Source organism: Pan paniscus, chromosome 9 (genome assembly GCF_029289425.2).
Source record: "Pan paniscus chromosome 9, NHGRI_mPanPan1-v2.0_pri, whole genome shotgun sequence".
NCBI classification, from domain to species: domain Eukaryota; kingdom Metazoa; phylum Chordata; class Mammalia; order Primates; family Hominidae; genus Pan; species Pan paniscus.
This window is the reverse complement of record NC_073258.2, coordinates 25,099,518-25,120,488: the sequence shown is the minus strand read 5'-3', so window position 1 is coordinate 25,120,488 and position 20,971 is coordinate 25,099,518. Positions and strand designations below refer to the sequence as shown.

Here is a 20,971-nt window from a genome sequence, read left to right as displayed (position 1 = left end):
TGTATTTTTAGTAGAGACGGGGTTTCACCGTGTTAGCCAGGATGGTCTCGATCTCCTGACCTCGTGATCCACAAGCCTCGGCCTCCCAAAGAGCTGGGATTACAGGCGTGAGCCACCGCGCCCGGCCCCTACTTTTTTTTTTTTTTTAAAGGAGGAACTGATGAGCCGTGGATGAAAATAACAGTTCAGTTCCTCACTCAAATATGCACAAACAAGCCAAATTGAGATTAATTCTGAGAGAAAAGCAATTGAGGAGACCCTTTAGAAATGCATCTTTGAACTCGAATTGGGATCCTAAAGCAACAAATTTCTAGGAGAATAAAACAGCTCGGAATACATCAAGGACTATCAACCAAAACAGGAGGTCCGAGGCTCAGGAGGACTTACCAGTTCCACAGGAGGAGAAGCCCAAACTCGGTGAGGCTTCAGTGGGCTCCAGCTGGTACCTTAGCTCTGGTTTTGGGATACTCCTTCCGGATCCAGAGTCTTCTCTGAGGCCCCACGTGTTTGGGCGCCATATTATTGTCGACAAAAAGAGTGAAACTCTGTAAAATATTTGAAGAGATTTATTCTGAGCCAAATATGAGTGACCATGGCCCGTGACACAGACCTCAGGAAGTCCTGAGAACCCGAGGTGGTTCGGCGCAGCTTGGTTTTATACATTTTAGAGAGCATGAGACATCAATCAAATACATTTAAGTAGTACATTGGTTTGGTCCAGAAAGGCAGAACAACTCAAAGCAGGAGCTTCCAGGCTATAGGTAAATTTAAACATTTTCTGGTTGACAATTGGTTGAGTTTGTCTGAAGACCTGGGATAGATAGAAAGGGAATGTTCAGGTTAAGATAAAGATTGTGGAGACCAAAGTTCTTTTGAAGTCTTATAGTGGCTGCCCTTAGAGGCAACAGGTGCCCAATGTTTCCTATTCAGCTCTTAGTTAATCTCTTTAGGATTGGGAGGGTCTGGAAGAAAAAAATCTAGGTATGTTAATAGAGATTCTTTACAGCTGCACATTTTCCCCCACAAAGAAACGCTTTGGAGGGTCATTTCAAAATATGGCAAAGAAACATGTTTTTGGGTAACATATTTTAATTTTCCTCTTTGTCTTGTAATGTTATGCCAGAGTTAGGTTGGAAAGTAAATCATGATATACAGGGTTAAATAAAATCCATCTGATGAGAATTTATGATTTGTAGGGCATGACTCCCCTATCCTCTTAGATAGGGATTTGGGCAAGATAAAAAAATTAAGAGTTTAGTCCTCATTTCCATACATGTAAAATATAAATAAGTTATTCCATTTTTAGGTAGTCAAGACAAAAAAAACTTCACACAAATAACTGCACACAAATATTCACGGAGCTTTGTTCATAATGGCCTGAAAAGGCTCAAAGGAGCCCATACATCCATGAATAGGTAAATTGACTTTTTGGGGGTTTTGGGGGGTTGTTGTTATTGTTTGTTTGTTTTGAGATGGGGTCTCACTCCATTGCCCAGGCTGGAGTGCAGTGGTGCAATCATGGTTCACTCCAGCCTCGACTTCCTTGGGCTCATGTGTTTCTCCCCCCTCAGCCTCCCCAGTCACTGGGACTACAGGCACACACCACCGTGCTCAGCTATTTTTTGTATTTTTTGTAGAGATGAGGTCTCTCCATTCGACTTCCTTGGGCTCATGTGTTTCTCCCACCTCAGCCTCCCCAGTCACTGAGACTACAGGCACACACCACCGTGCTCAGCTATTTTTTGTTGTGTTTTGTAGAGATGGGGTCTCCCCATGTTGCCCAGGCTGGTCTCAACCTCCTGGGCTCGAGTGATCCTACCTCTTCAGCCTCCTGAGTAGCTGATACTACAGGCAAGAGCCACTGTGCCCCCTGGTAAATTAACTTTTTAAATGTAGCATACTTATAACCATGTAATATTAAGAAGCAGACACAATAACACTGATGAATTTCAGAAACTTTATGTAGAAGGAGCAGAGCCAGACAAAAGAAGCACTTACGATATATTTCCATTTCTATGAAATTTTAGAAAGTGTGTAGTTAATTAATAGAGACAGAAAGCAAATGAATATTTGTCGTGGGCTAGAGGTCAATGGGGGGTTGTTTGGAAAGTGGCACAAGGAAAACTTTTAGAGTAATGGAAATGTTGTATACCTTCTTATGGTGTTTACAAGAGCACATATAATTGTCAAAAACTCAACTAATATCCAAGACAATTTGCACCTGACAGAGTTAAACAGCAACAAAAGACTTTATTTAAGACCACTGTAATAAGGCACAGAAAGAGGGCTCAATGCCACTGAAAAAAAAAAAGCAGGAGAGATTTTAAGCACAGAAGTCCCTAAGTGGAAAAGTACTGTATGTTGGTCAATAGGGTTAGACCGTCTGTGTTTGCTGATTGGTGCTTAGGGAAGTCAGGCTCCTACTCTCCCACAGAGATTAGGAGATAAGAAAAGGTTCTACCTTTCTTAATTATTGAATTTCAAAGAGATGACACCCAGGTTTTTGAGAAAGATGGTTCTGCATTGTAGAACTGATAAGAGGCCAGAAGATTTACATCTTAAAGGAGCAGAGAAAATGTACACTTTGCAAGTTTTTTAAAAGTGAATGGTCTAAAAATAGGGAGGTCAGAGGCCAACAATCAGGAAGAACCCTATCTAAAGGTTAGTCAGGCAGCAGGAAACATTAGGCCATCTTGGTCAGTGACTGTATCTGCACTGTTTTTTTCTATACGTAATACCCATGATAAAGTTTAATTTATAAATTAGGTTCAGTAACAGATTAACAACAACTAATAATAAAACAATTATAACAATATGCCATTATCACTAATTTTGCACTTTGGGTCATTAATATGTAAAATAAGGGTTATTTGAACACCAGCACTGTAATACCAACAGTTAATGTGACAACTGAGATAGCTACTAAGTGACTAATGGGCGGGTGGCTTAGAAACTGTGGATACACTGTACAAAGGGATGATTCACATCATTCACCTCCTGTGTGTGATGGATTAGGACAGCCTAAGATTTGATCAGATACTTAGAAGGCAAGCAATTTATAATTTATAAATTATTTCTGGAATTTTCCATTTAATATTTTTGGACCTCAGTTGACCATGTAGTTGACAATATATGTGCAAAACATATATTGTATATTTCATTTATGTAAAACTTACAGATTATAGTGATATTAATGTTGAATAAATAAACTGAAACTTTATCAAAACCAGGAATGGAAGGCACTACTGTACACCTAAAGTAGATGTGTTAATTGTATTTTATATCTCAATAATGTTTGTTAAAAATAAAAATCAATAAACCATGGAAAGTGTTGGGGAAATAATTATGTCATGGAAAGTGTTTTGATAATAATTAAAAACAAAATCTGCCAATGCAGGAAACTTCTCCACAAACGCAGAAAAGAAACAGTTTTATCATTGAATAAGCATTAAATCGATTGTGATTTCTATCAGAAGCAATCTACTAAAGAGTTTGCAATGAAAAAATTCTTCACCATTTTTATATAGCCTGGCAGATACAATCCACTACACACATGTTAATTGTTTTTATCTAAAGGAAATCTAAAGGAAAGAATAACACTTGTATCTCTTGACAAGCAGAAAGCTCCATCTTGAAGCCAAGTGCCTAGACAGTAAACTACCATGAAGACGGGGAGACAGGTGCCACTCTGGGATGTTTTCATTTCTAAGAGAAAGCCAATAGGCCTCCAAAGATATTCTGAGGATGCAAAACTGGCAAGAGCCTTATTTAGGTTCTTTCTTTCTGATGCAAAACTGGCAAGAGGCTTATTTAGCCTCCCCTGCCCTCCCCTCCCCTCCCCTCCCCTCCTCTCTTTCTTTTCTTTCGACGGAATCTCGCTTTGTTGTGCAGGCTGGAGTGCAGTGGCGCGAGCTCGGCTCACTGCAACCTCTGCCGGGTTCAAGCGATTCTCCCTGCTCAGCCTCCGGAGTAGCTGGGATTACAGGCGCCCACCACCATGCCTGGCGAAGTTTTGTATTTTTAATAGAGAAAGGGTTTCCCCACGTTGGTCAGGCTGGTCTTGAACTCCTGACCTCAGGTGATCCACCCACCTTGGCCTCCGAAAGTACAGGAGTAAGCCACCACGCCTGGCCTTTTTTTTTTTTTTTCATACATTTCAGTGAGACAGAGATAGCGCTTACAATTTCACGTTTTCTAAACACAATGCTAAAGAGGAGGTGGGTAGTTATCTTTCTCTTTTTGCAACAGAGAACCTTCACTTTTTCTTTACATATTTTTATTTACCCTTAGAAAGGGCCCATGCAATCGAATAATAGTATTAAAAAAGCATCATCCCCTATTATTTAAGGAATAAACTACTGTTTCATTCAATAAGATGCAAGAATTTAAAAAATATTATGGCTTTTGCAAAACATATTGTATATTTCATTTATGTAAAACTTAAAGACTATAGTGATATTAACATTTATGCAAAATTTAAAGACTAAAGTGATATTAAACAAACTAATAGTTTCCTGGATCTAGGTATAGGATAAAGTATTGAATGGGATTGGGTACAATAGAAGGTTTTTGGGTGATGGAAAACTTACATATCTTGAATGTGGTGATCACATGTTTGTTAAAACTCAGTGAACTCTACAATCAAAATAAGTGCATAATAATATATGTAAATTAAACATCTATAAAAAATTAACCAGCAAGTATATCAAAAAGCCGACAATGGTTTCTGAGACGCTGTCACTATACATCCTACCTTTTTGTAATGTTTGAAAATTTTTAAATAAGCAGAAATAACTAATAGAATGCAAAAAAATAAAATAAAATAAAAGCATTTGTGTGGAGACGAGATCAGTAACTTTAGTATCACCTGTGGGTTTACCGGAAATGACTCTCAGGTCCCACCTTATACTTAATAAATCAGCATGTAAATTTTAACTAGTTGCCCAGCTGATTCTCATACTTATTAAAATTTGAGGAGAATGTCATTAAAATATTTCTCAGTAGATGAAACTTTATTATTTCTCTCGGAAGGATAAATGACTCCTAAATACCAGAAACTAGTGGAAATCTCAACTAATGCCACATTTATGACGCTAGATTCATCGTCATAATAATGCATTTTATATTCTGCCCTCTGTTCTGGAATAGCACTGTCACTAAGAAGGGAGAAAAGGGTGCTGATGTTGACTTGGAATTTTGGCTTTAATTTCTAGGACACCAGAGTCCCATCTCATAAAAAAAGGTAGCATGAACTACCCAGAGTTGTACCACTCACTCATTTATAAATGGTAAGGCAAGGTTAGCAGGAAGAGCTTTGGAACCGTAGCGAAGCTTTTCCATCCCTTCCCTGCATTGCTACCCACAGCAGGTGTTTCCTGGAACCTAGGCTTTGGCCACAAGCCCAGCGGTCGCGGGGCGGGGGTAGGCGGAGCTGTGGGTGAGGAAGGGGCAATGCCTTAAGGGGGCGCAGCTGACCTGTGGGACTGGTTGGTGTCGCGAGAAGAGGGGGGCGTTGCCGCAGAGAGGCGAGGCGGGGCCGAAACGAGGGGTGGGGGCGGGGCGTTGCCGCTGGGGCGGAGCCGAGCCAGTGGAAGGCGGTGGGGGCGGGGCAAGCCCGGTGGACCAGGGACCGGCTCCGGACCGCGCAGTTAGCGCCGCCTGGCCTGGGGCGGACCCGGTCAGGGTTCCCAAGCTGTCGTCCCTATGGGGCTGTGTTTTCCTTGTCCCGGGGAGTCCGCGCCTCCCACGCCGGACCTGGTGAGTAGAGCAGGTCCCTGCGTCCGCCGGGCCGCGCCTTGAGCACCTGTCCTCGGGTTGCGGGGCGGGCCGAGCCATTGTACCTGGTGGCGCAGGTCCAGAGCCCGCTGGGGGACCCTGCTAGCGAGGACGGGTGGACGCGTCAGGAGGGTCGTTGGGTCCTGTCAGAGCGACCTAGGCCGTCGCCTCCGTGTAGATCTCCACTTTTGTAACAAAAAGTTGTCGAAAGGCGGCTGTGGCGTCTTTCTACCTTCCACTGACTTTAGCTGCGCCGGATCTTCATAGGGCGCCGGCGCACGCAGAGGGCGTTGCGCGTGGGACATTCCGGGGGATGCGGTAGGTGGAATTCGGCGCGAAAATACATTGCTTTCCCCGGGAGCTCTTTAGTCGTCTAGGAGATGTGCGTTTTCAACTGTGTCTACCATCTTTTAAAAGAAGGTGCTCGGAAAGTCGCTTATACGCCTGAGCTTTATCGGATATGTTTTTTTAATGATTTCTTTTTAGTATTTATCTCATTCTTTTACGTTCTTCCTTTAAAAGAATATGTAGTACAGAGTGTCCAATTTATAATGTTGTCGTATTTAATAAAAATACTGGACACCCAGTTACATTCGAATTTCAGATATACAAGGAATACGTTTATAACATCGTTTTGTGCCATGCAATATTAGGGATCTAGTTCTACAAAAACATTACTCATTGCTTATCGGAAATTCAAATGTAGCTAGTGGGTGTGTGGTACAATACATGTACACTTTTTGTAGCTTTCTGTTAACAGTATCTTTACATTAGTACTCCTTACAGGGAGTTAACATAAACCTGTTTCTCTTCTCTAGCTAAAAATTAGTTGAAGAAAATGAAGTATTTTTGGGAAGTACATTAACTCTTCAGCTATTATAGATACTAAAAATTTAGTACTTATAAATTTGATGTGGGAAAGTTCAGCTTCTCTTTGTTGCTGCTGTTGTTTTAAATTAAGTTGATTTTGTTGTTCTGGCTGTCGATAAAATATAACATGTCAGATTTGTTAAGCCCTCCCCCCATCCTCATACTATACCCTCTTCCCTTGATAACCACACGGCTCACTGCTTGGATGTCACTTTATCAGTGAAGCTTTTCCTGACCACGTTAAACAAAATATATTCCCCACAATACCACCCACCCATTCTCCCATTACTTATCTGCCATGCCATCTGACAGACGTTTACTTACTTCATTATATTTGTCTGTGCGCCCGCAATTGGAATTTGTTTCATTTGGGAGGAGACATTTATCTATGTTTTTACACTGTTGTATCCCAGCACCTAGAAAAAGGGTTTTATAATAAGTAGTACATGGTCTAGAAAAATAGCATTCACTGTTTTCTGGTATGGAACAATACCTCTCATGAAATTACTCCAATCCTTCCCTCCTACACACTGAGATTAGCCCACTTCATTTATTAACCTTTCCTAAAAACACCAGGTTACTTCAGACTCCATTTTAACTGGCAGTATCAAACCATGTATTTTCCTTCTTGTATTTGTAAACATTATTTGTTTTATTATTGCCCTGACTAGCTTGTAGGCCTTTTTATTAAAAAAGAGAGTAAATAAATGATTATATAGGTAAACCTTGTATCTGTTTTAGCATGTGCTGATTTGAAGGTATATTGATTAGGAGAATGAAATTCAGAAAGTTGAGTAGTGGCATTCTTTATGGGACATTTAGGGACAGTACCGAATATTTTTGTAAATTGTTATAGTGCGTATGAAATAAATGTGAATAATTTATTAATAATAATGTTTGTTATTTTAATACATATTTTTACACATTTATTTAGGAAGAGAAAAGAGCAAAGCTTGCAGAGGCTGCAGAGAGGAGACAAAAAGAGGTAAGATTAAAGATCAAGTTTTGCCTACTTAGATAATTGAGTTTGGACTTTATTCTTCATAGATGTCCATAGCTAGATTTTCTAACGCAAATGGCCTTTGATATCCCAAAAATTTACATTTAAAGGTAATTATTTTCAAAATGATTTCCTTATTTATATGAATTGCATTAATATATTTATATTAATATATGAAAACTATCATATCTTCTCTAAATTCAGATACTCTTTTAGTAACATCCTTCCTTTTAAAATGGCTGTGCATTGTAAAATACTTGCAGATGTGAAGCAAGTTTAGGGGAAAATTTGTATAGTTACAAAATACCCAGTGAAGAAATGATGTTTTATGTAAGGCTGTTGTAGAAACACTCCTTCTATGTTACCAAAAATAAACCAACTCCCTACCCCCAAAGAAAAACCTAGAAAGCAAAGATAGACAAAAAAATGTTTTGCACACTGGACAGATTTTTGTTGTCTTTCTGTTTTTCTTATCAAATTTCTTCAAGGCTGCATCTCGGGGAATTTTACATGTTCAATCTGTGCAAGAAAAGAGAAAGAAAAAGGAAAAAATAGAAAAACAAATTGCTACATCTGGGCCCCCACCAGAAGGTGGACTTAGGGTAAGTATTAAAATTTTCTTAGTGATTAACTTAACTGGCATTTTAAAAAAACTTAAGTAGCAATCCATTCATAATTTTCTCCTGAAATGTATTATCAGAAAATTTTGAAATAGTTTAAAAGCATGAGTAGTAAATATTGGAAGTAATACCAATTTATTTTAACATTTATTGGAATCAATTAGCTTTTTTCCCCAAAATGAAATAATAGATTTATTATTTTAACACTATATATATTTTAATACTCTTATGCTTACTACTAATCTTAAATAATTCAAAAATTCAAGCAATATGGAAAAGTATAAAGAAGTGTAAAAGTCATCCAAACTAAGTATCATTTTGACAGACATAATTTCTAACCTTCATTTACATATCTTATTAAATTGGATTACGCTATAAGTTCTGTTTTATGGCCTGAGCTCTTTTACTCATTGATTTGGAATCTTTGATCTTTCCATTGCCCCTCTTTATTATAGTTATGTAAATGTTAATTTGGATTACAGAATGTATACAGGTGTGGGTATCATACACATACCTCCCTAGGTATGGATCCCAGAGCTAGACACTGGGAATATAATGGTGGACAAGTTAAGCAGAGTCTCTGAATGCTGGAGTCTTTACAGTCTAGCAGGACTTTAAAGGATTTATTTTTAAAATCCCTTAAAGCTCAGGAAAATAATGGCTCAGATATGAAGAATTTATTCTTGGTCCATTTTTAAAGTAAATAGAAGTTAGTATATTTGCGAAAAGGACAATGTCTTTAATTTCAGTCATTTATATTTAACTTGTCAATGATTTATGAGTACTTTTCAACAGATTTATTGTTTTTCTCTCAAAACTACACACACACACACGCACATACATATACATGTACATATACACATACACTTGCCTACATGTAGATACTCTCCTAACTTGTGGGGCAGGCAGCTTATGAACACCCTGAGCAGTTGATTCTGGCTCAAGAATATCACAGAAATAAGAATGTGTGTCTGTGTATTTTACTATTGTACGTTACTTCATCTAATATCATTTAATGAATGAAAATTTATTTATAAAGTTTTTTTATGGTGAACTTTTAGCAATATATAATTAGTTTCAATATAAGGTAAATAAGTCTGACCATTTTGCTTATGTTTTTTATAATTCCGTAATAGAACAGAATAGGTCTAGTGTAAAGTAAAACAGTTGGGTGATAACAAGGTCAATTCTTTATCATATCTCAATATTCTGTTGAGATAAAGTGCTGTTTCACTAGGTTTACTTAATATAGGGTTGTCAAAAACAAACACAAAATTACAAAAATTAAATTGTAGGACTGGAAATAATGAGATCCACTATTTCACAGTAGAAGTGGTGAAGGTATTAAGTTAAAGCCATACGTAATGTTATAGGAAAAGGATAATTTAATCAACACTTAATCATAATTAAGAAGACACTTCACAAGTTCTAACCTAATGAAATTAACATCAGCTTTTCAAGTATAATAAAGGAAGAGGCTTTCTTAAACTTGAAGCTTCCACACTCTGAAGTCTATAGATTAAAAAAAAAAAATTAGGCCTTATATTACTTACAATCCCTTCAAAAGTGCTCAAAATGTAAAACATACCCAGTGTTAAATTTAGTTTCTGTTTTTCTTTGTGTACTGTTCTTGTAAGAAATCTCTCAAACTCACTTAGTAAAAATGACCTTCAGGACCTTGAAACTATATAGTGGCAGGAGGATTTTCTCCAGTGGCTCACTGTCATTAGCCACTGCTGTTGTCCACTGTGAGTAATTTTTCCTTGGAATATTCCTCATCACCTACCACTAACACACTAGCTTCAAGTGGCATGCTCCATTCTGCTTGACACATGCACAACATGTCAAGAGCATGAAGTGAAAAAATTCTGGAAGGCTCAGGGATAACAGAAGGGAAAAATACAAATACTTAACCCTCAAAACGCTTGGCCTATGGTCCTTTAATGGCTGCTGTCTGGCTTGTTTCATGGGCTGGCCTGAAGTATCGGTAGAGTCTTCCTAAGGTAGGAAGGTTAGGAAGACTCTTCCCTAGGTAGAGTCTTTCTGACCTGACTCTACCTAGAGTATGAGTCTAGTTTGCATTCCCTGTCTTCATGCCTTTCACCTATTCATCTCCTGACCAGTGCTGCATCTTTCCAGGGTAATTAGCATGGGCAATGCTCACTGTCTTCTGACTTCTTACCTGAAGAAGTCAATGTGATGATGGCATCAGGATGCAAAGTACTATCAGTACAGGATATAGCAGCACAGGAGTAAGGGTAGACCTCTAGTACAATGGCTTTCCACCTTAGCTGCATGTTGGAGTTTCATAGGCAGCTTTCAAAAAGGATTGTTCATTGGGCTCCACCTCACACCAGTCAGAGTCTCTGAGAGTAGGGTTTAGCCATCAGGGCTGTTTTAAGCTTCCCAAGGTAACCTAATGTGAACCCAGATTGAGAATCACTATCCTAGCGTTTATAACACTTGTCCTAAGAGAGATGTTTTGGAAGATAGAGTCCCATGGGAATAAATGTTTAAAAATGCTAAATTGTATATTGTAGACTATATCCCCTTCTTAGAGACTAAAAAAGGCACAGAATTATGACCTCTAAGAAATTGTACAATGAAGAAAAGCAAGTTTACTTGGATTAATCTTTAATTTTGAAAATTTATTTAAACATAGATTTTATATATATATATTTATATATATATATATATAAATATATATATATATAAAACACCCAATAATATTCCTTGGATGTACTTGGAAAACACTATCAAGAGATTGCTAAATATCTCTGGTTCTATCCTAATGGCTCTTCAGGACCTATCACAGATTTAATAGACTTCATTAAACAAAGGGGCAAATGGAATATTTTCTCAACTCAAGAAGGAAAAGGCCTTGCCAAACCATTTTTTAATGGTTTCTGCCATTTCTTGACTCCCTGGCTCAAACAAGAATTTTTAAATTTTTGTTTTGCTGTGTTTTATTTTGTGTTCCTTTACTGATTATTGTATATTTAGGCTCTTGCTACTGAATAGCAGGTTCACTGTGCAGTGGTTACCAACTTCAGAGTCCAGTGGACAGAATACTCATGCATGTAACATTTGCATGAAGAGGCTGAGCACAGTCACTCACACGTGTAATCTCAGCTGTGAGAGGAAGGCTTTGGGAGGCTGAGAAGATGGGATGATCACTTGAGGTCAGGAGTTAAGAGACCAGGCTGGGCAACATAGTGAGACCCTGTCTCTACAAAAATAAAAAATAAATTAGGTGTGGTGGCATGTGCCTGTGGTCCTAGCTTTTTGGGAGGCTGAGGTGGGAGAATGACTGGAGCCTGCAAGGTTGAGGCTGCAGTGAGCCATTCCCACCTCACCCCAGCCTGGGCGATAGAGTGAGACCCTGTCTCAAGAAAACCCCAAAACAAAACCAAAAACATTTAACGTGGAGTGAGTTTCTTACTTACAGATTGGCAACAAGGGACAACAGAAGCCTAGGATTCATTATAAGCGTGTCTCCCAAGGAAAACTGCCTGGGGTTGATGACATCTGTGTGTGCCCCACTTGAACCTCAGATGAGTGCCCTGGGTTTTATGACCTGGGGGTTAGAAGGGGAGGTACTACATGACTCCTTGGGCTAAAGCATTGAAGGACATCCTGTCTTTAGGGAGGGACTGGAACAGAACTTGAGCTGTCCTTGGCCATTCATTTGCTATCCCAGGATGTCACATTCCCAGCACATTCTACAGTTACTCTTGAAAACTACAGGCAAGACAGTGAGACAGAGCTATCCTGCAACTACCCACCAATCTGACCAGATATTTTGTCTTCTTTATGCTTTTAAACTATCATCTTATTTCAGGCTTTGGGCTATAATGTAAAATTTTATGAATAGCTGCTATTCAGAAAAATCATTTTGTATTTCTGTGTCCCATATTCCTCTTTTTACCTGTTTGTTCACTAAAATACTGTTATATAACTTCAAGTAAAATTTACTTTTCTGTCTCTTTTTTATCTTTTCTAGTGGACAGTTTCATAAAGCATAACGTGAGTAGAAGAATCTACTGCCAATAACTGTTTATTATCTGCAATCAAGTGGACTTCATCAATTTAATTTCTTCTCTTTAAGTAAATGAAGATTCAGACTTTGTAATATTATTGCCCTTAAGTGCAATGCTAAAAAAACGTTGATTTTCAAGCTTAGAGAATGGCTAGACTTTTCATTAAATATTGATTTTCCTACATTTGCTCTTCTGCAGTTAGTGGGTGATTTGCTATTTTTCTTAGTAGTTAAAAAATGGAACTAAATAGTGAATATACATACACTGCATGTAAACATTCTGCATATACCTCTAAGATTAAAATTCGCAGTTGTCTTTTCATCCTTTATAAAATGATCTAACTACTTATATTTGTGCTGCATCGCGTTACATCTGTTTTTATTTCACTGTGTATGAAGATGTTTGATTAAACTTATGGACTTAGTGCCTTTAAACTGATCATCAGGGAGAATCTTGAAAAAATCATTTGAAGGGCTGATGTGAAGGAGCACTGTAAATTTTTATAACTTAGTAATGAATATTCTTAGGCAGATGTAAAATTTTTTCCAATTTTATTTATGTAGCTTATAAAATTAACATACCCTGTTTTACTTTATGATAAAGGATTTTTTGTTTGCTGAATTTAAAATTATATATTAGTGGTACCATCAGAGGGCAGTGATGTTCTATTGTATATTAAATTCAGCTCTGTAAGGATCTTTGTAGTAATTGAATGAGTTAAACTAATAATCTGGATGGGTTATAATGAGTGGTAATATATTTGTCCATATTTCATAAGTAGTGTTAATCTTGTGTACTTATTAGAGAATGATCATAAGATTTATACAGATGTGAAACTGCGAAGGCAAGTATGAATGTATGAAAAAAACATGTAGGTACTGTACTTACAAAAGGTCTACTTCAGATGTAAAAATATTAGGTAATTCTATACAATGCATAGTCATAAACCTTAACATTTTTGTTCATTAGAAACATGAATTTTATAGCATTTTTTGTTTCTCCTATATAATACACTGAAATAAAAGAATTTGTGTTAGCTATTAAGGCTGATAGCTCTTTTAAATGGCAAGGCCACATGTTGAGCCCTGAATTAAAATTTGCAGATATTAAGTGCTAATAGAAATTTTAAGTTAAATCGACCAAGTTCACTTGCTTTACACAAAGGAAACTGTGCCACTATCTTCATCTACCCCTCCCACAAAAATTATGTTATACTGCAGTGTATTGTACATGTTAATTTTAAAAAGTTTGAACTATTATATAATACAGGTCTCTTGACTTCTCATGGAAAAATTATTTTTTCTATTATGGTGTGAAATATTGTGTGAATATCTAGGCAAAACATAACAATTTGGCTCAATTTTCTTTAGAGGATTCGTGCTGTTTTTGTTCATAAAGGGTAGTGAAATCATTGAACTATATTTTAGAATGAAAATTTTTGATTTCATTAAAATGATTTTTTCAAGGCAGAAAAGGAATGATTGATAGCGGAGTGCATGTGGAGCTAGAGCATATCATCCTTGAACTCTGCAAATCCTTTCTTCCATTTTAATATAGCAAGAACAATTTTGTCTTTACTACATCTTAAAGAATTAGAACTTGGGTTGGTGTAAGTGACTTACTTCCAGGGAATCATGCCCTATTTCTACCAGCAGGTCATACCCAAATGTCACGCTATCTATTGTTAACCATGAATGATATTCAGATCTATTACTTTTCGGGAAAAGTGGAACATGTTACTTCCAACCATGGCCTGTCACCATGAGTGTGATCAGCTTTCTCCAAAACCACATGGGTCGCAGGAGCTAAGGGGTGGTACCCAAATGTTAGGAACACTGTTAGGAAAGGGCAAGGGAAAAGAAGTGACTGGATGTCTTATGAGAAACCGGTAAATGACTAAAAAAAAAAGCAAATGACTAAAAACATGACTAAAAAATTATATATATATAATATACATATTATATATGTGTATGTATATATATACACATAATATCTGCAAATTCTAATTTATATATGTGTGTGTATATACACACACACACGCACATACACACATACGTCCAGACATCTCCCTCATAAAATAACCATCAGTTCCTATGAAAACCTTAAGTGGAAGCCAATTTCCCATAGTAAATAATTTAGGAGAAAATTATAATGCTTAAAATGTTGCTCAAACCCCTGACCTATTACTAAACTATAATTGGAACAGTAAAATGCAAATATGTAACTATCATATCATGATTTAAAATTGCTTAAACCATTGCTGCGTAATACTAATCAAACTTAACGGCTGCTAACAAAAGTTGTGAATTATTACACGGCCTCTTTGTAACGTGCTGCATGTTTTTTAAAACATCTCTGTGTTTCTGTTTGTTCCACTGCTGGTATTTGGAATGTAATTTAACTGTTCCCACACATGGTCTGGTTATAAATTCTGTATTGCCTTTTAGGGATATAAATATACATTTTTTTCTATGTAAAAATTAGCTTTGGCTGTCTCTTTAACAAAATTTTATCTTTACTACATCCTAAATACTTAGAACCTGAGTTGGTGGTTAGGGAAACCTCAGGAACATTTTAATCACATTGGGATTCAGAAGAGCAACAGAACCAAAGGTTGTTTGGTGTGTTCATACAATCCCTGGATTTATAGTTGGATTTTCTATAAAGGAAAAATGATGTAATTAGTATCCTGTTTTTTCCTAAAGAAATAATACTATCATAAAAATTCTGTCTATCCTTTGTACCCCAGGAAAATGGACATGAACTTTGAATTTTCCCTTTCTCCAAATGTTTGACTTTTTATTTTCACTGATAAGCATTATGCTATGTTCTTAGAAGACAAAAGCAACTCTTGCCAGTTTTGAATAATTTCTGCATGAATAGACCAGTAAGAGGTAAGTAGCCATGACTGACTATATGTGTTGAGACATAAGGTATATTTCTTTAACATCTCCAAGCAAGCATTTCAAATTCTCTTAACTACTAAACATGCTCTAAGCTAATTCAAATATAGTATTGTGGCTTTTTTCTTCAATTTTCTCAAAAGCTACAGACACAAGGCATTTGTATGTATAGCAGACTTTGATGAAGTTTTGGTTCCAGTAACTCAAAACACTAAGTTTCCCATTTGATATGGCTTTTTATTGTCCTAGTCTCCCTCTTCTAGTTATGCTTCATCTTGCAAATATTGACTTTGAATGTGATAACTATTGCCTACAAATTAAGTATTCATACATTACTCCTGTGGATATCATACTTTTTTGTTATTATATCCTGAATTGCATTGGCTTTTGTTTTGTTTTGTTTTGTTTTTTGAGATGGAGTTTCACTCTTGTTGCCCAGGCTGGAGTGCAATGGCGCGATCTCAGCTCACGGCAACCTCTGCCTCCCAGGTTCAAGTGATTCTCCTGCCTCAGCCTCCCTAGTAGCTGGGATTGCAGGCATGTGCCACCATGCCTGGCTAATTTTGTGTTTTTAGTAGAGACGGGGTTTCTCCATGTTGGTCAGGCTGGTCTCGAACTCCTGACCTCAGGTGATCCCCCCCGCCTTGGCCTCCCAAAGTGCTGGGATTACAGGCATGAGCCACCGCGCCCGGCCTGCATTGGCTATTTTTATAGTACCAAATTTGTGTTGGCTTTTGAGTTAATGTCTTCTAGTTATCAAAACAGGTTTGATCCATTCTTTGCAAGCACCTCTAACTTATCTCAAGTGGAACTAATTAGTTTTGCACACAGATTGGTGCTCTCTAGGCTATTTCCCTGAAATTTATCTTTTTACTTAAGTCAGATGTCAAGGAGTTATGCTAAACTCCTTTTCCTATCTAACTCCTAAAATGCCCTTTTCTCTGTCTATATTTCTTAGATATAGTTACATTATAAATATAACAGATATATTTAAAGTAGGTTAATACCAAGTGTCTCAGGTAGAAAATTCTCATAGGTTCCACAAAAACTTCTGGAACTAATAAATGACTTTAGTAATCTTGCAGAATGAAAAGTATATGAAAGTCAATTCTATGTTTATATGCAAGCAATGAAAAATCTATAATTGAAAGTGGGAAAATTTAAATTACAATATCAACAAATAAAATATTTAGGAAAAATAAAACTGTAGACATTAAAAATGACAAAACATTGCCAATAAATTAAGATCTAAATGAAGAAACATTGTATGTTTTTGGATTGGAAGATGGTAATTCTCAAATGGGCCAGTAAATTCAATGCAAAATCCCAGCAAACTTTTCTAGAGAACTTAATAAGATGATCCTTGAATTTATATGGAAATGCAAGACTTAGAAAAGCCAAAACAGTTTTGAAAAAACAAAGTAGGGAAGTACTAGCCAGAGCAATCAGGCAAGAGAAAAAAATACAAAGCATCCATATAGAAAAAAGTTGTCAAACTCTCTCTCTTCGCTGACAACATGATACTATACCTAGACAACCCTAATGACTCTGCCAAAAGGCTTTAAAATGGATAAACAACTTCAGTAAAGTTTCAGGATACAAAGTAAATGTGCAAAAATCAGTAGCGTTTCTATACATCAATAATATTCAAGTTGAGAGCCAAATCAAGAATGCAATCCAATTTACAATAGCCACACACACAGTAACTACCTAGGAATGCATGTAACCAAAGAGGTGAAATATCTCTAAAAGGTGAATTACAATACACACTGAAAGAAACCAATGGAAAAATGTTCCATGCCTATGGATTGGAAGAATCAGTATCATTAAAATGGACATACTGCCCAAAGCAATCTATAAATTCAGTGCTGTTCCTATCAAGCTACCAATGTCATTTTTTCACAGAATGGAACAGAATAGAGAATTCAGAAATAAAGCACAACTAGAGCCATCGGGTCTTTGACAAAGTTGATGAAAATTGGCAATGGAGAAAGCACTCACTAGTCAATAAGTGGTACTGGAATAGCTGGCTAGCCATAAGCAGAAGAATGAAACTCAAGATGGATTAAAGAAAGATTTAATTGTAAGATCTCAGACTATAAGGATCCTAGAAGAAAACCTAGAATACACTATTCTGGATATCAGCCTTGGGAAAACATTTATGCCTAAGTCCTGAAAAGCAATTGCAACAAAAACAAAAATTGACAAGTGAGACAAACAGTTTCTGCAAGCAAAACAAACTATCAACAGAGTAAACAGACAATCCACAGAATAGGAGAAAATAATCACAAACTATGCACCTGACAAAGGTCTAATATGCAGAATCTATAAGGAACTTAGTTCAACAAGTAAAAAATAACCCCATTGAAAAATGGGTAAAATACATGAACAGACGTCTCAAAAGAAGACATACAAGTGGCCAAAAAATGTGAAAACATGCTCATCATCACTAATCAGATAAGCAAATCAAAACCACAGTCAGATATATTTCACGCAAGTCAGAATGGCTAGTATTAAAAACTTAAGCAAACAACAGATGCTTCTGAGGCTGTGGTGAAAAGGGAATGCTAATACACTATTGGTGGGAATGTAAGTCATTCAGTTCAGCCACTGTGGAAAGCAGTTTGGAGACTTCTCAAAGAACTTAGAACTGGTATTGGACCTGGCAATCCCATTACAGGGTATATATCCAAAAGAAAATAAATCATTCTACCAAAAAAGCCATGCATTCATGTATGTTCATTGCAGCACTATTCACAATAGCAAAGACATGGAATCAACCTAGGTGTCCATCAATGGTAAACTGGATAAAGAAAATATGATACATATATGCCATGGAATATTACACAGCCGTAACAACAACATAATTATGTCCTTTGCAGCAATATGGATGCAGCTGAAGGCCATTATTCTAAATGAATTTATGCAGAAACCAAACCAAATACCACATGTTCTCACTTATAAGTGAGAACTAAGCATTAGATGCTCATGGATGTAAAGATGGCAACAATAGATACTGGGCACTACTCTAGAGTGGGGAGAGAGGGAGGAGGGCAATGTTTGAAAAACTAACTATTGGTTACTATAGTCACCTGGGTGATGAGATCAATTTCACCCCAAAGCTCAGCATTATGCAATGTATCCATGTAACCTTCATGCGTACCCACTGAATGTAAAATAAAAGTTGAAATTGTCTTTTAAAATTGCAATTTCTGAGAAAAGTAGGAAAATTTATACTGCCTGATATCAAAATGTACTATAAAGCCACAATAGTCAAGATAGTGTGGTATTGGCCTAAGGATAGCTGCTAGATCAGTGAAACAGAATAGAAGGTTTAGAAATAAACTTACATTTTTTACAGGGCACTTCAATGGAGAAATGGGGAAATAACATTTTCAACAAATGGTGCTGGGAAAACTGAATCCATATGCCAATAAAATTAACTCAAGCCTTTACTTCACACCATACACAAAAATTAAAATGTATCATAGAGCTGAATGCAGTAACTAAAACCATGGAACTTCGAGATGAAAACATGCGAAAAAATCCTTATGACCTTGAGTTAGGCAAAGATTTCTTGGATATGACACCAAAAGCATTATTAATTTAAAAAATAAATTGAACTTCATAAAATTTTAATTTCAAAAGCACTATTAAATTTCAAAGGCAGCTGGGCGCAGTGGCTCACGCCTGCAATCTCAGCACTTTGGAAGGCCAAGGCGGGTGGATCACTGGAATTCATGAGTTTGAGACCAGCCTGGCCAACATTGTGAAACCCTGTCTCTACTAAAAATACAAAAATTAGCCAGGCATGGTGGTGCGTGCCTGTAGTCCCAGCTACTCAGCAGGCTGAGGCACGAGAATTGTTTGAACCTAGGAGGTGGAGGTTGCAGTGAGCCGAGATTCGTGGTACTGCACTCCAGCCTGGATGATATTCCGTCTCAAAAGAAGAGAGGGGAGAGAGAGGAGAGAAAAGTGGGGGTGGGGAGATGGAGGAGGGGGAGGTGGGCGGGGAGGAGGAGGGGAGAGAGAGAGACAGGAGAAGTACAGAAGAAAAGAAAAAGGGCAAACTGTAGACTGTAAATAAGTAGCTTATATCCAGAATTCATAGAACTCTTACATCTCAATAAAATAATCCAATTAAAAACGTGCAAAAGATTTGAATAGCATTTCACCAAAGAAACTGTAAAACAAGCATTACCACGTAGATGTTCAGCTTCATTAGTCATTAGGAAAAAGGAAATTAAAGTAAAAAACATGCCCTCCCTTTTTTCCTCCAATGGCTATGATTCGTAAAAGTGGAAATACCAATTGTTGGCAAGGGTATGGAAAAACAAACTATCGTACGTTGCTGGTGTAAAGAGGAATTGGTACACCCATTTTGGAAAACAGTTGTATATTTCTCAAAATGGTAAAAATAAATTTCCCACAGGGCCCCCAAAATAATATGAATTACTTTTATAGGAGATAAACACATGATATAGCAATGTGAACAGCAGTTATCAGTTAGGCCATTAGTCTTCAATACTTCAAGACTCCTTCCAACTCAGCTACTAAGATCCTTTTATGCACAAAGATTTTGACACTAGAGATCATAGAAATGACATTTAATTGTGCATCTAAAGGCATGAGTTTCAGACGCATGTTTAACTTTGGGGAAATTTAGCCAGAAAATTTCCTCAACTTTTTTTTTTTTTTTTTTATACTTTAAGTTTTAGGGTACATGTGCACATTGTGCAGGTTAGTTACATATGTATACATGTGCCATGCTGGTGCGCTGCACCCACTAACTCGTCATCTAGCATTAGGTATATCTCCCAATGCTATCCCTCCTCCCTCCCCCCTCCCCACCACAGTCCCCAGAGTGTGATATTCCCCTTCCTGTGTCCACGTGATCTCATTGTTCAATTCCCACCTATGAGTGAGAATATGCGGTGTTTGGTTTTTTGTTCTTGCGATAGTTTACTGAGAATGATGGTTTCCAGTTGACTATTATTTTTAACTTTTGTTCTAGAGACAGGCAGTGGAATTATATTATTAAGGATATAAATACGCTTATGGAACAAATTTAGGCACAGGAGAAAATGTTGATGGAAATATCGTCATTAACTACACAAAGAAATTCAGTGTCAGTATTAGGTAATTTAAAGATCTTTTTATCACTCAACATTATATTTTAAAATATATTAGAATTATTCACTGCACCAAGGTGACTATCTCCTACAACACCTCAGGGTTTTTTTTTTAATCGATTTTTTTTTTTAGGTTTCACTGACTTTCTCTCCCCCAAAATGATTATCATCACTTCCCGCACTACAAAATTATGCCATGCATGTTATTTAAGAACTTCTCAATTAACACATTATGTATATTTTGACTAAATTTGTCATGTGACAAACATTCTTCCTTCCTGACTTTTTGGAGCAAGAAAGGTAGATTCTTTTGTTGATGTTGAAAAATGAATACATGAAAAATGAATTTTCTATCCTTTTTATACTGAGAGCAGCACTTACGTTACTACCAATAACAAAACCTGAACTCTCTGCTAAGGAAAACTAACACCACCATCACTCATCTCCCAAAGTGAAGAAGTGCCAGGGAGCCCTAATTTGATTCTTCTTATAACTGTTGGAGAAAGTTGCCATTTGAAAATTAACTTGATTTCAGAATGAGGCATTGATTTAGAGACAGATAACATTTTTAAAATTTATCCTTTTAATTCTTGAATGAGTAAGGACAATATTTTGCTGTTTATTGGTATAA

At 37.0% G+C, this 20,971-nt stretch overlaps 1 protein-coding gene across 1 annotated transcript; it reads left to right on the top strand.

Annotated features, from left to right (window-relative positions):
- The first annotated feature begins 5,576 nt into the window (after nucleotides 1-5,576).
- Nucleotides 5,577-14,785, top strand: SVIP (small VCP interacting protein). Its single transcript, XM_034932300.3, has 4 exons — nucleotides 5,577-5,757; nucleotides 7,580-7,630; nucleotides 8,134-8,247; nucleotides 12,269-14,785. The coding sequence occupies exons 1-4, from the start codon at nucleotides 5,704-5,706 to the stop codon at nucleotides 12,281-12,283; spliced, it is 234 nt and encodes a 77-aa protein (XP_034788191.2). The 5' UTR covers nucleotides 5,577-5,703; the 3' UTR covers nucleotides 12,284-14,785.
- The last annotated feature ends 6,186 nt before the right edge of the window (nucleotides 14,786-20,971 follow it).